The 14,845-nt window shown below is 43.9% G+C and overlaps 2 protein-coding genes across 2 annotated transcripts; both read right to left on the reverse strand.

Moving 5' to 3' along the window:
* Positions 1-568: 568 nt before the first annotated feature.
* On the reverse strand, positions 569-8,564 carry LOC131262920 (polycomb protein Sfmbt). The gene is made up of 7 exons (XM_058265018.1): positions 8,267-8,564; positions 7,196-7,359; positions 5,533-6,496; positions 3,684-4,976; positions 3,159-3,598; positions 2,777-3,080; positions 569-1,796 (listed from the first exon to the last, which is right to left on the reverse strand). Exons 1-7 carry the CDS (start codon positions 8,271-8,273, stop codon positions 826-828), a joined length of 4,143 nt encoding a protein of 1,380 aa, XP_058121001.1. The 5' UTR covers positions 8,274-8,564; the 3' UTR covers positions 569-825.
* A 1,267-nt stretch (positions 8,565-9,831) lies between these two features.
* Positions 9,832-14,517, reverse strand: LOC131262035 (protein arginine N-methyltransferase 9-like). The gene is made up of 3 exons (XM_058263942.1): positions 14,395-14,517; positions 13,558-14,328; positions 9,832-12,500 (listed from the first exon to the last, which is right to left on the reverse strand). The coding sequence occupies exons 2-3, from the start codon at positions 13,854-13,856 to the stop codon at positions 10,580-10,582; spliced, it is 2,220 nt and encodes a 739-aa protein (XP_058119925.1). The 5' UTR covers positions 13,857-14,328; positions 14,395-14,517; the 3' UTR covers positions 9,832-10,579.
* Positions 14,518-14,845: the final 328 nt, after the last annotated feature.

Consider the following 14,845-nt stretch of genomic DNA (forward strand, 5'->3'; position numbering starts at 1 on the left):
AACGAAGCAACAGTTATTTCCATTACCGTACGAAAAAAATGTACAAGCAATATGATCAAAACAATTTCATCTAAATATGTCGGTCAAAAAAGTTTAAAAATGTATCGACATCGCTCCAAGTTATGTTAACATTAGATTAAATCAATAAACTATCCATCTTTTCTGGATATTATAGCATGATTTGATGAAAAAAAGAAAAAAAATTTTAACCATGTTGAGAGATGTTATCAAAAAATGCTAGAAAAAACTTCCGAATGCCCATGAGTCTTATTAATAAAATATTGCCCCCAATTTATCTATCCTTCATTGAATAGAAACAGATTTAACTGAAGTTAATATAGTGTAAAAAAATCAAAAACCCCTCAAACTTTGGATTATCTATTTGCCCCTAAGAAAAGGTCTTAGCTCAAGTAAACAGATTCTTGAAAAACCCCGATATTTGAATGTTCTCTTCCACTAGGGAAACACATTCAGCCATGCAATCCATGAAAATACATATTAAATTCTCTTTTTCGTATAAATTATATGAAAACTTGATACATTGTATAAACCATAAAAAAGTACAATAATACGATACGAGCAGACATGGCTCTGCCACAAATTTTGGTGCAAGGTTGCAACATGAGCAAAAAAAAAATAGGATCAATGATGCTTACGCTGAGTAAAATGTAGAAAAATAATGTGCTATTCCTCAAAACTATCTAACCAATGTAGTTTTCCGTTTCCCTTGCACTGGGTTCGCTTGGAAGGTTTATCACACCAGCTCCTTCTTTCTGCGGACTTAATCTTTTTCTTCTTTTTCCTCTTCTGTTGACGAAAGTACAACTAGAGAAACTTTTTCCCCGTCGCTTTCGAATGGTGACGCGATTTGTTTGAGTCAAGTTTGCTCTTCAACTGCTGGATGAGATCGAAAATTTTTAGCGCAGGACCCACCTTCAGGTTGAGCAGCGTAATGATTTCGTCCTTGCTGAGCTCCAGTAATCGCTTGCCGTCGATGCCGTTTTGCACGAACTGCTCCGCGTACACGCTACAATCGTTGGTGGTGAGAAACATGGAGACGTCCTTCACTTCCCAGTTTTCGGGCGTTATTTGACTAACGCTTCCACTGACCCCTCCAAGGCCGAACGTGGCAGACGTTGGTTGAGCGGTGCTTCCACCATTGCCCGAACTATTGCTGCTGCCGTGAGAGTTGCCACCAACGATGCCACCACCAATCGAGTCGGGTGACCCACCAACATTGGGCGAATCGTGCCGGTTGAGCAGTCGTGGGTTTGTCTTATCCATCTCGTTGTCCGCAATCTCGGACGACGGTGCGGTTGACGGGTGGCCGGTGGCTGAGCTCGACTCGCCGTCCTCGTCTTCCGTGCGCATGTCGGCCTCGTCCGTGTCCATTAAGCTGTCTCCTCGGTGAGTTCCAACACCTCCAGCCGAAGAATGATCGAAGATCGGCCCGAGGGCACCGGGCCCACTCAACAGCGCGGCCGATGTCGTGTCGTGATTTGGTTCGTGTTTGATCAGCGTATGAAGCGCTGAAGTACTCGGCATGCCAATTTGACCTTGCTGCTGCACGTTCTGTTGGTTATGCAGCTGTAGGGACAGCTGATTACCCATCAATAACGCATTGGGATCTCCGGAATACTGTTCTTGTGCCAACGCAGTGCCCATCCCGGAAGATGGAAGCATCTGCGCCCCAGTTCTATACTCTAGCTGCTCGGTGTTTGATAATAATTTCTGTTGCTCAAAATGTTGCTGCTCTTGTTTAATTCGCGCTGTTCGTGTCGTTGGGGCCGGTTGCGCTAAAAAGATCGGATTCTTATATTAGTGGGCATACCATAAGTGTATTGAACCAGGTGCAATCACACAACAATCCGACTAACTTACACACCTTGCTAATGGGATAGCAAACTTAAGAACGAATAAACAGTTCCAACTGACTTGCAAAAGAACAAATTAAAAATCCAGTACAAATAACACGACCTATCCAAAGTTACGAGTTTCTTACAAAATAGTTTTTGAACCATCAAACCCTTGGAAAATGCGCCATTATAAAACCATTTTCCATCCGCTACACGTATTATGACAGTTCAGATGGACCAGTCACGTTAGGCCAATTAGGTTTCTATATGATTATAAATGTCTGTCCTATTTCTAAACCGTGAAGCTATTATGGTATGTACTATTTTATAATCGTCATTCCCCATTTCAAATGAGCCACAAAAGAAAATTTTTAAAATAACGTTCCTATTGCAAGTGCTTCCAGAATACTTTTGCTTCAGTTTACAAAAATAAAATTTATATACAGTAGACGCTCAATCATCCGCGGTTGTTACAGCATTGTTTTTATTTAAAACGGATCGACCGTTTAGAGCAGAAAATAGCAACGGTCAAGATGGGCAGACTGTTAACGTATCTCCTAGAAGATTACAACTCGCTGCACGTCTTTTATTAAAACCCGCAGTTTTTCTATCGCAATTTCAGTCTGCCGTGTGTTCGGTGATAAAAGATCTATCAACTTTTTTACAGATGTTTACCGTTTGTAGATCTTTTAAATATTTTGCGGATTATTATATTTGGTTTCTTTTCCGTATGTAATGTTTCAATCGTTTCATTCAATGTGACAAAACAATGCCCAAAATAACCGGAGGAGTCGTAAAAATGTAAACAAAAATAGATCATCCTTGCGCATAAGTATTAATAGTTTCTGATTATTTTGCGCTAGGTTTAAAATTTCGCTTAAGGATGAAAATTTTAATCGAAAATCGAAATGCGAACTTACAATCATCTTGCGGTGGTTCAACTTTCATCTTTTTCTTCCGTTTGCCCTTTTTCGTTGTTTTGGGCGAAATTTTCTGCGCCGGAAGCACCTTTGGAAGAATACGTGGTCCTTCTAGCTTGTGACCAACCAGCACACACCAGCCGATCGGGTAGATATCAGGACTTTCGCTATCCAGCCACTGGTCGTACTCGTCGTCCCAACCATCAAAGTGTACCTTTAACAAACGGCCCACTACTCGCGATATTGTGGCCACGCATATCAGCCGCGGGTCCATCAGATCGGCCGATTCTACCTTCATTCCCACCTGAAACGAACAAAACAAAAAGCCAAACCAGAACGTTAAGTTTGTCTGATTCAGCAACGTAGGAACACGACCACTTGCCTTAAAGCGCTGCCGAATTGGATCCCGGTGAAAGATCTCCGGTGTGGCTGGTTTACTGTTGGTGTCTAGCAGATACTGTTCCCAGGTAAAGGTGCTATGGTCGTAGCCCTTCGGTGGGGTTAGTGTAATTTTGTTCTTCTCACAGAACCCCACCGGAAAGATGCAGGGTGACTTTTCGTGGTAGCAGAACCAATCGGCTCCGTTCATGTCTGGTTCGTAGAAATCGATGCGTATCATTATGTAGCCAAACTTGAGCACCGACATAACGGTTGCGACACAGATCGATGAAAGGTTGAGCGGATCAACCGCTTCCAACTTCATGTTTTCCTCGAATCCGGTCTGTCTGTCGTCGTAGCAGTACTCTTCGAACTGGAAGTTGGTTTTAAACAGGTCCATCGTAGCGTCATCTTCGTGTGGCTCTAGAATTTGGTCACTAGCCGCTAAGGGAATGATATTGAACAACAAAACATAATGTCAATAATGTGACAACACTGAAATAAATCCTCAACTCAAATAACACAGTACCATTCATCCGTTCCATGTACTCCTCTGGTGCAGCCAAATTATGCCCCACGGTTGTTGCCCAACCGACCGGATGGATCAGTGGTGAATCCTCGTGGCACCAGAACCCATTCTCTTCTGGCGGTAGGTCGTAATAGTGCACGTATAGCCGCTTTCCGACAATCTTGTTAATTGTTGCTAGCTTCACCTGTGAGATGAAATTTTTATCCACAACCTCCAGGTTAAGTCCGACACGAAACCGTGACTTGCAGCTGTCGCTGATTTTATTGTAGAACGTCGATGGCAGTGTGCGAGCGTTGGAGAGTCGCTCCACCAAAAATTCTTTCCAATCCGGGTACGGTTTGGTGATGCTTTTCGGTGGAATCAGTGGTTTGCCGCGTGTAGCACACCATCCAACCGGATGCACTTCGGCCGAGCACAGATTAACCCAGAAGTCTTTGGAAGCATCTGCATCGAAGCCTTCGTAGCGCAGCAGTGCCTTGTAGCCACAGATGCGCAGTACCGTCGCTACCCAGAAGCTGTGCGGCGTCCCACCCACCAGTGGGGCTTGCTGTACGTCGCAGTCGGTGTTTTCCACCTCTACCTTCATTCCGATTACCACGTTTGGCCACATGTCATACCCGGGTGCATGCCGGAAGCAAGTGACCGGGGCGGCAAAAAAGTGCGGATCCGCAAGTGCCTGCGTCCAATCGTACGAGTTGTGGAATTCGTTTGGTTTCCGACGGATACTCTGAATACGTTCGTCCTGCGGACAAGGCGAAGGCAACCGATTGCCCTTGGGTAGCTGAGGGATGATCTCCTGGGGCACTAGTTCCTGTGGGGTCTGCTTGGTTTCGCCTTGGTTCAAACCGTTACTGCCCAAACAGCCATCTTGATTTCCGCCGCTTTTGTTATTAGTGTCGTTGCTTCCGGTGTTCGCAGTTGCCGTCGTTCCGGACATCTTGAATCGATAACCCACCGTTTGTACTTGTTCCTGTTGCTGCTGCTGCTGCTGCAGCAGTTGCAATTGTTGCGGTTGCAATGTGTGCTTGCAGTCGACCTCGCTGGCGCATGAATTAGAGTCGTCGATCAGTTGATCGGGGGGTGTCGAGAGGAGCGCAATATCGGAAGACCCGGCTGTCGACGCTGGGAGCTTTCTGGAATCGTCGTTCGATATTTTGCTTCCGTCTACGATGCGGAACTGATGGTAGATACGTAGCGATTCGAATGACCGGGCACATGACAAACTGCAGAAGCGTCTCTGCTTAGTGTAAAATGAATGTTTTACTCCGATCGCACCACACCTTTCGCAGATAGCTGCAACGAAATTGGAGGGCAAAATGGAACAACATTGGTGAAATGTGCGTTCAGGTGATAGAGATTCATAATCATAATGGAATAAGAAATAACTGCTGTAAATTTTCAAATTAATATAATACTCAAAAACAGTACATTTAAATTTATGAAATTGACTGGTTAGTTAAAAACGTTACTGGATTGAAAAATTATTTAACTGAGCCAAATATTCGTCGGTTGGTAAATTATTTTTGATTCAATTGATAATAAACTTGGAGCGTATTTGTAAAAAAACAATAATCATAAACTAGGGTATTTTATTATAGCAAATTGCCTTCTTAATAAAAGCATCAGTGCTAAAACTTGCTTATTATCTTCCATTTGCATTAAAAAAAAAAAGAACAAAATCAAGCATATGTACGTGTCAAAAATGTTCTACTCCTTAGGCATGTTGATGTGTGCGTGTAGTTTACAGTAAATCAACAATCTTGATAGAAAAAGCATAAACGTTATTGTAACAGCAACATAATTCTGATAAAATGAAATGAAAAATCACCGAAGACAACTCATAACCTACCCATGCCATCGCGCGCTATGGGAATCACTGAAGGATCGATATCGCCCTTGTATGCAATCGGAGTTTTCAGCACCAAGCCGGGTCGCTTAACGGGTTTAATTTTTTTGGTAGGGCATCTACCTCCCAGCATCGGCTCGCCGAACAGTGACAGGGGAAAGGACGCTCCACTGTTGCTACCATCTTGCAGTAGCTGCTGCTGCTGCTGCTGCTGCTGCTGCTCCTGCTGCTGCTGTTGGTGTTGTTGGTGCTGTTGTTGCTGCAATTGTCGGGCTGCAGCCAGCAACTTTTGATTTGCACCCATGGCATCCGTTTCCCCTGCACCGCCATTGCTATTGCTACTGTTCGATTCGTCCGGGGTGACGTCGTAGTCGAGAAAGTGATTCTGCAACAGCTGTGCCTCGTTCAGCAGCTTGTAGTGAAGCAAACTTTCCTGCCCAGCCGCGGAAAGATAATCGTTCCCACCGCTACTATCGATCATCTGCTGGTACTGTTCGTACGCTTGCAGTGCTGTTTGGTCTTGATCCGCATCTTCGGCGGTCTCATCTAGGCCATCGTTGTTGCCGTCCTCGTCCGGCGCGGACGGCACGCCGGAGAAATTTGTACCATCTATCGACAGTTTTGCAACTGGTCCTACACCACCACCATTATTCATGAGACGCATACCGACGCCGGCGGGGACAAGGCTGGACGCACCGGGAATGCCGGCAGGTACTGTACCGGTCGCCGCCGTTAGTGCACCGTTCTGGTCGAGAAACCCGTATCCGCTCAGGGCAAGCTGCTGCTGCAGTAGTTGCTGTTGCTGCTGTTGTACCTGCTGCTGCTGAAGATTGAACAAGTCCTGATTAGTGAGAGCCAGTGTTTCGGGAGCATTCGACACTGTGGCCAAGCCAGCCGGCGTCGGGATGGCTGTCACATGCCCACTGTATTCACTCATCAGAGAACTTATCGCGGCGGGGTTCATGTCCTGCATATCGGTCGATGGTATCATTTCATTCGATGATTCGTGTGTTGTGGCAAAATAGAGTAGTTGATTCCGTTTGGTTGCGGCAGAACATTGGAAGGATGCGACATGTACACACATACACACATACCCATGCACACAGTTATAACATTCAGCCAGGGCGAGTTAGGACAAGGATCCGGGATAACAAACGATGACACAGTTTGTGTGATCGTACATAAGCAGTGTTGTTGTTTGTGTTTCATTCGTAAACGGTCCGTGGCATTATAGTCGGTGCATGTTTGGACCGTTGACACCAGCAGAATTGTTCAATGCGATGCATTCCGATTCGAACAGGTAGACGATGGTTTTATTTTGACGATAGCATGTTAATGCGATGGTGATTGTATGGCGAGATGGCGTTGTGGTGCATCAGTTACGTTTGTGTAACATAATCGTAAGACAAAACCAAACAAGCGTAATAGGGGAAAAATAGAAGAAAAAGAAATGCAAATTAGAGAAGACGACAAACCCAAAATAAAAGTAAAAAACCAAATACATAAAACAATCAACTGAAACCATCTAGCTGCTCGGTAAACACAAGGAAGTGTATCAATATGTTTTACTTTGTGGTGATGTTCTTATAGTTGGGCCAAAATCTGTGTATGCTACGAATAAGAATCATACGAAACAAATAGACTGTGTTTGCACCCAATTGCTTACCATGGCGGTGTGTTGCTGCTGAGTAATATCCTCCATAACGTTAGACACCGGTGGTCCGTAGTAGTTGGCTATATTTTCATCAGTAAGAGGCGATGCAATCTGTCCCATCCAAACCATAGTACTAAGCTCTTGTGGATTCATGCTAGGTAGCACTCGATTGAACACTGCAAAAACAAGTATCGAAAGGGACTGGAGTTAGGAATACACAAGATACAGGTGGAATTCACCTCTAGTAAAAAAGAATGGCTAAAAGTTTCACGCATTTACTTGTCATACGTTAGATTCAGTAGGTAAACAACTATCAACAATACGGTCTTTTGAGCAAAGCTAGCATATAACCTCATTTTTGAGGAACTTTTCATTACAATTGTGTAGCAACAATATAATCAATATGTTCTGGAATTGGGAACTGATCGTTGCTATGATCAAGAACAGAAGGAAAAGCTCGACGCACAGGGAAACACACATTATCGCATTGTCAGCTGAGAAACTATGCTTCTTTCTATGCATTCCTACAACGCGGCATAAAACATACACTTTGTAATGTAATCTGCTTTGCCCATCTCATTTCGGATGGCCTCGTTGTACCTTCCTTTTTATTAGAACTTTTCGTCGCAATATTAGTGTGTACGCCGAAACAGGTGTGGAATTGTGAAGCGTATCGAATCCATCGGCAATGAGACGACCGACTGTGGTAGAAAACACTCCTCTTAATCATCAACGGTAAAACAGGCTATTTGTACCAATGAAAAGGATCAGAAATGTTTTCTTCGTGCACCAGATGATTTAAAATTGTTTCGATTTTAGGCATTTACAGACGCCAAAATTTCCGGAAACCTGAATACATAAACACACACGCTAGCGCTGCTTGCGCACACATGGACACTCCGCAGGTCGTACGATTCCTTTTGCAGCAGGAACTCGATGCTTCCTTGCAGAGGAAATATGCACACGCACACAAACACGCACAAACTCACGGTAGAGTCGAGGATTTACTTGACAAATTGCATATGCTTAGCCAGGTTGAACAAAGATCGTATCCATTTGTTTACCAACTGCAAACCTACTCACCGTTCATATTTTTGCACTAGCTAGACATATCGAACCGTAGGTGTTTCTTTGCTTGCGTTTCTTCTGTGTTGTGCACGCACGCTCCTCGCACCCGTCGCCTGATGCATCCGATCCGGACACAAGCGTAGCTGCTGACCCCAGTAGAAATGTCTTCAATTTGTTCGATTCTCAGCGAAAGCAAAGAAAACACTTGGTGGAGTGTGGAGCACGCACGGTGCGCTCGTGAAAGCACAACGAAACAGATGCTCTAGCTTTCGGCACAAAATAGCCTTTCGAAAAAAATAATCCTCAACGCGAACGCTTCTGCAAGCCTAGCACGTCTGACGGACACAGAACGAAACTGACAGCAGCGTTGTCTGATCAGATCAGGACTAGTTTCGACAGATTCCGGATTCGGATGATTCAAAGATTCAATCCCTAGATTGATTTCAAAGATTTGATTCGAATGGGACTCGAATTAGATTGGATTTCTATGGGACTCAAATCACATTTGATTTCTTTGGGCCTTTATTTGATTTGATTCTGACTTTAAACTGTTTGAATTTGATGTGAGACGAATTAGTCACATAACGAGTCGATCTAGATACAATGTGATTGATTTCAGTTTACTCAAATCGAACGCTGGGTAGAATGGATAAGTATAAATTGAATTTTTTGCGTGATTACAGATTGAGTTTTTAGCCTAAGTTACAGGCTGTAGAAAAATTCTTGGAACCTATTCTTGACAAAAAAAATACAGTAGAATTTCCATTATCCGAGATGTTCTACCCAACCCAACCCATTTAGCGCACGGAGTGTCAATGGTTCAGATCAGGACCTGTTTTATATTTTTACAGGATTTTGAATAAAAATATCACTCTACATTGATAATCTTCATCCCTAGTCTAATCGATGTCGCGACTATTTCTTGCATTGGGGTTCGGATTTGGGGATTCGGTTTACCCACCACTAGAACGAAGCTGCACACCAATCTGGCATCAACAAGCTTCAAAAACCTTGGTCACAACTTGAAATAATGGCTAAAATAGCTAAATAACTGTTTTGTATTTCAGTCAATTTCTGCAAAAGACCTCTCAACTGAAAGGTCTTTTGAAGACAGATAACTCTGTACAACAAAGATTCTTCTGTAGTTCTTAGTTTATGAAAAAAATTATTGAATGAGGCGTAGGTACAGAAACCTTGGTCGGAAATCATCGCAGAAATAAGGTAAAATTACCAACTTCTTGATTATTTTGTCTCTGGGGCAATTTGGGCAATCTACCTCACAAATAAAAGGCCTTTTTAAGTTAAACAAAACATTCATGTCCCTTGGACAAAGTTGTAGAATCAAAATAAACGCTTGCCTATCAATCGTTTTGATATCACCATGACCTTATTCTAGTAACCGTGAATAATGTGGGATATTCGTGTTGGCGCGCTTTTTATATGCATTTAAAATTAATTTTTGTTAGCTTAATAATTTTAAAACCTTTTCAGCTTTGGTACACAAAAAAAAATAAAATAAAAAAAAAAATTGGTGTAGGATTTAGAGACAGAATCTGTGGAAACAATGCAAGATTTGCTGGAATGTTTAAGTTTCCTTTTATTTGTACGTTAAAACTAATACATATGAACGGCTACAGAATTTGCGCACTGTAAAACACACTATCGCATGAACGGTTATTTTGATATGTGGATTGTAATAATCCAATCACAATTCTTATTAAATGACGGTAGCATCACTGTGCACGATAAAATCAAATCGTTATCCTACTTAATTGCTTTATTGCTCTCACCGCCATCGCCAGCTTCTGTGGTACTTTTTTACGGTACGGTGGCATCTAAAGATCGAAACTATGCTACTACTACTAAATCTGCCCATAGGGTGATGCGGTGTTCAAGTTCTTTTGTGTTCGTTTAGCTTGCGTTGATTGACTACGGACTCACTACGAAGATTGCTCTCACTATTGTTCCTTGTTTATCTTCCCAAAACTTTTGAGATGATGCTCACAGTGTGGTTTATTAGGTGTTCAAAATTGCTAGCTCGCTCGTTCCAATCGAACGGGAATGTAATGTTACGGTGATTCTACCTGTGTGCCCGTAAGGTGATGTCTAATGCTGCGATACTACCTATAGCTGTGGTAATGTACGTTTGCTACTAAATACTACTAAGTTTCCTTCCCCTGTATTCTCAATGAATTCGTATATGTATATATTATTGCGCTTTCAAAAGTGGTGGGGTTTGGTTTGGGAGGTTAGTGGGTTTTCCGTGGCGTTAGGTATTGCTGAGGAGATTTTGGTTGGTTGGCATGCTTTACTTTAAGCTATGTTTTCTTACTGACCCACTGGAGATATATCACACTTAATGACCCCATGGTTCTGCAGTACACTTATGTAGAGCTGTTCAATCGGGTCTTTCGGGGCAGGTGGTTCTTCGCCATTCACGCCCTGGAATGTAGACTTTGGAATGATAAAGGCGGATCGCTTTGCAAATGACTGGAGGCGGTCCGTTGTGAGCAGCGGCCTTTCTGGGGTGAATCCAATGCAATAGTGATAGAGCACGGCATGCAGACGGGTCGTTTCGGTAGGTTCGGCAAGGGTCAATTCCAATTCAGTTTCGTGCAACTTCCCATCGAACTGCACGTCAGCCAGCTTGATCGGTTCGGACAGGTTGCGGTAAGAGAAGGGCCCTAGGTCTAGATGATTTTCGGTCTCCAAGGAGGCTAGATATTTATCGATTTGAAATTGCTCCAGTTCCGGATTTTCCACACGGCTACATTTTACGATCCACTCGGACTCGATCACGCTTCCGTGCAGTTCAAGCGTGGCTGGTACCACCGTACCGATGGGTTTCAGTTTCGGCAGCAACGATTGATAGAGACAAAAGTGCTCACTGTTAATCTGACCGAACACGTCCACCGGTTGCAGGATAATTAAATCCAGTGTGTAGTCGTTTAGAAGAAATATTTCCTGCACTGAGCTGACCAACATAATGCTTCCCATTGGAATATCGTTTTGATTAGCAATAAATTCAATCAAATCTTCCGTTTGATCAAGACAAAAAAGCATCCTCGCTTTACCTTCTTTAAGTAGCTTTAGACCGGCGTATGGAAAAAGCGACAGATCGAGTACTTTTTCCATGTCATCCAAAGAATCGGTTGCCTCCGTGAGGCTGCTGTAGTATTCGATATCGTTAAGAAACTCAAGCACGTGCTCATCGACGCTGATCTGATTGTCAACAGAGTTCAGATTGTGTGCAACAGAGAGTGCTCCGTCTTTGCAAGACATCGTCAGCTTCAAGCGCTGGTCCTTCGCCACGGGAAGCCGCTGATTGAGACGAAAAATAGCTTGATTCCAGCAGGTATTAGTCGTTGGATCGGTGCTGATGGTATTATTTTCATCCAGCTGCAGATCGAACCACACAACAAATCCATCCAACAGAAGCCCATCGTCCAGGCAGGTTAGCTCCACTTCTCCGACCTCCGTACCGTCCTGGTAGCGTACAAGACTGTCCAGATCGTTAAAGTTTACATCCATCGCCAGGACGGTGTCGGTAACGAACTCAAAATCATCATTCGCCTGAATCCGCCCGATGTCCTCCGCATCGTAACACTTCGTGCCCTCCTTGGACAGCAAGCAGTTGCTGGGTAGTGAAAAGTCTTCACTGAACGCTTCATTGATTAAAATATTGCTGGCCGTTAGAGCGCGCGACTGATAGCCGGACACGTGCAGTGTGACCTTCGCCGGGATAATCTTGCCCTCTGGTAAAAGCAAATGCTTTTTGGCGTGAATCAGCGTCTCAAGAATACCTTCGCCAAATGCACCCGAGTCGAGCGTTTCCGTCACGATCAACGAGAATCGCTCTCCAATCTTGAGATCCTGCGAGTAGCTCTGAAACAGACAAATGCGATCACTGAGTCCATTCGCTCCGAACACATCGCGAGCAATTTGAACCATAATTTCCGACCCGTCGCATGCAGCCGCCTTACGTATACCCTCGCAGCGTAGGGCATACATCGATAGGAGACCAGTCCCAGTGCCAATGTCCAGCACCTCGTTAAACCCGGCAGCGATCTGGTTTTCGATTGCGGCCCTAAAAGCAGCGTTACGTACGACATCGTTAAGCATGCGAAAGTGCCATCGCTCTACAAGCTCGCATTTCGTGTTTTGCAGATTCTGGTAAGCTTTCAAGTAGCGGGAGTCCTGCAGCAGCACACGCTCGAAGCAGATAGAGGCCTCCAACGAACGGCCATACCTGAAGGATAATATGAATAATGAATAAAAATATATATTACTTCCAAATACTAATTTAAAGAATGTTTGTACATTAAGTGATTTATATTTGCAACACCACAAGTGTTTATTAAGCATATAAAGATCTCTTTTCCAACCACGAACATGTGATTCAACTAACATAAACAGGGAAGCTTATTTGATTTGGTAAGTTCTTATTTATTACATAATTACATTACTAAACGATTCGTTGAATGAAGCACAGTTCAAATTAAATCTTTCAATTGATTTTTTCCACAAGCTGATTACATCGGCCACAGCTGGCTCATCTAGCAACTTTTCGGGGACACTAAATGAAATAATTGGATCAAATGTTTCACCTTTTTGTGGTTTAATAGACGCTTGAAATACGACCAAAGGCACGTTCGAGAGACAATTCTCCTGGGTGTGTTGCGTGTCGTACCAGTAAACCACCGGATAACCAACAAATATACCATAAACCGTAGGTCGACACACCTCAGCCGCCAGTGGCCATTGCATGACTGGTGTACATATTTGTCGGTCATTTTTGACGACAGCCTGACCACTGTTTAACTTCATGTTGGTGCGTAACGACGCCATCAGCCCATCGTAAAAGTCCACTACAGACTGATCGGCCAGGCGAGCAAAGCAAAGGCCGTGGGAAACATCCAAAAATACAGGTCGAAATTGTTCGTCCACGAATCGATTAATATCGCACACACCAAAGTCTCCATCTGGGTCGTTTCCAAGTCGTAGAACCACCAGAGAGTTGGGTATCTGATTGACCTCCTTCAGAGAGTCGAGTAAGCGCTTTACATCGTTAACCGATAGATTGCCTACGTCCCATAAGAAACCAGACTTAAACCCATTAACGATTCCATACAATTGTTGTGCGATTTCTGTGATCTTGCGCTTCGGCCTTACGCTTGCCTTCAGACATACATACAAATGATGCTGTAAATGCTCCATAGGACGCGAAAGATATTTTACTAAATTCTACGACCCCAACTACTAGCCTCTCGCTATCGCGAATAGGTTTTCAGTGTGCTTACGCGTACCTTTGCAAGCGAACGCCCGTCTCATTTAGCAGCTCCGGATGCTCGGGAAAGTACTCGAGGCCCTGCTCGATGATCTCAAACACTTGTTCGATTTTGCCTTCCTGCTCAAGCTGATCCGCGTACTTGGTCACGACGAACAGAAACAATTCCCGCAACGGATCCTCTTCTGCAGCATCCGGTGGGAGGGGTGACCGCTGGTCCAGCACCTTCGTTGCACTGACGAAAGCCTTTTTGAACTTAGCCTGAGCTATGAAATCGTACACAACCTTCAGTTCACCGATTTCTTCATCACTGCTCATGTTCCGTGTCTTTAGTGTGCCGCAGGCTTCTACTCAACTAGGTGAACGACCAGAATACAGTGTCCCCGGGATTGCACACCGTTGTAAAGTGTGAACGCTGTGATTGATTTTTCTCTGTGATGGAGTTCTTTTTTTCTCTTTATACAACGACGCAGTGATTTTTCCACAACCTTAGCAGCTATCTGCACTAGTGCTGCTCCTGCTCCTAGACTGTTGTAGCTGCGACTGCTCCTTCGGGTTCGGTAGCTTGTACTGCTCCCGGCGCCATTTCATTGCTCTTCCATCTCGGTCATTTTCCAGATACTTCTCCGATCTCTCTGAGAGGTCTTTTGTAAACAGAAATCTGTGCGCCGGCGTCGCCGCTCCAGAGGCCAACTGTCAATTCCACCATTCAAGGTCAAGTTGGCATGTATTTTTTATACTTCACAGGATAATGGCACCTTTTGGAGCGGTTGCTGTGTTGAATAGCAAACTGAAAACATGGAAACCTTTGAAGTCCGAATTGAGAATTCTATGCATGCTACAAGTCCTTACGTACCTTGCTCGTTTTCAGAGCCTGACAATATGCCTGTAGTAGCCAAAGCGAACGTCCCTATTTATCGACAAACTGTAATATATCCTGAAGCACCAATACGATCCTCACTACGGGAACCACGGCTATGAATGAAATGTGTGCATGTTTCGTATAGTTCACGGATTCCAAAGTCACTTCAACCGGCAATTTTCACAACAAATCATTCAAGAGCCAGTCCACAGATGACTTTCAACGCAGCGAAGATGCTAAATGGTAAACAAATCACCAACACATCTCAAGTCCCGTGTAACAACGCAGTGTAGCTGGTTTGTGTGAGTGCGAATGTTTTCATAACAGCAAATTTTTTTAGTCATCATCGTGTGTTGAAAATCGTCAAACGGTCTCCTGATAAGAAGAGTCGCTGCGAAAAGTCGTGCAAATTCGTATAAAGAAGCTTGCGGTCGCATGTAATTCA

This window comes from Anopheles coustani, chromosome 2 (genome assembly GCF_943734705.1).
Source record: "Anopheles coustani chromosome 2, idAnoCousDA_361_x.2, whole genome shotgun sequence".
Classification (NCBI taxonomy): Eukaryota; Metazoa; Arthropoda; class Insecta; order Diptera; family Culicidae; genus Anopheles; species Anopheles coustani.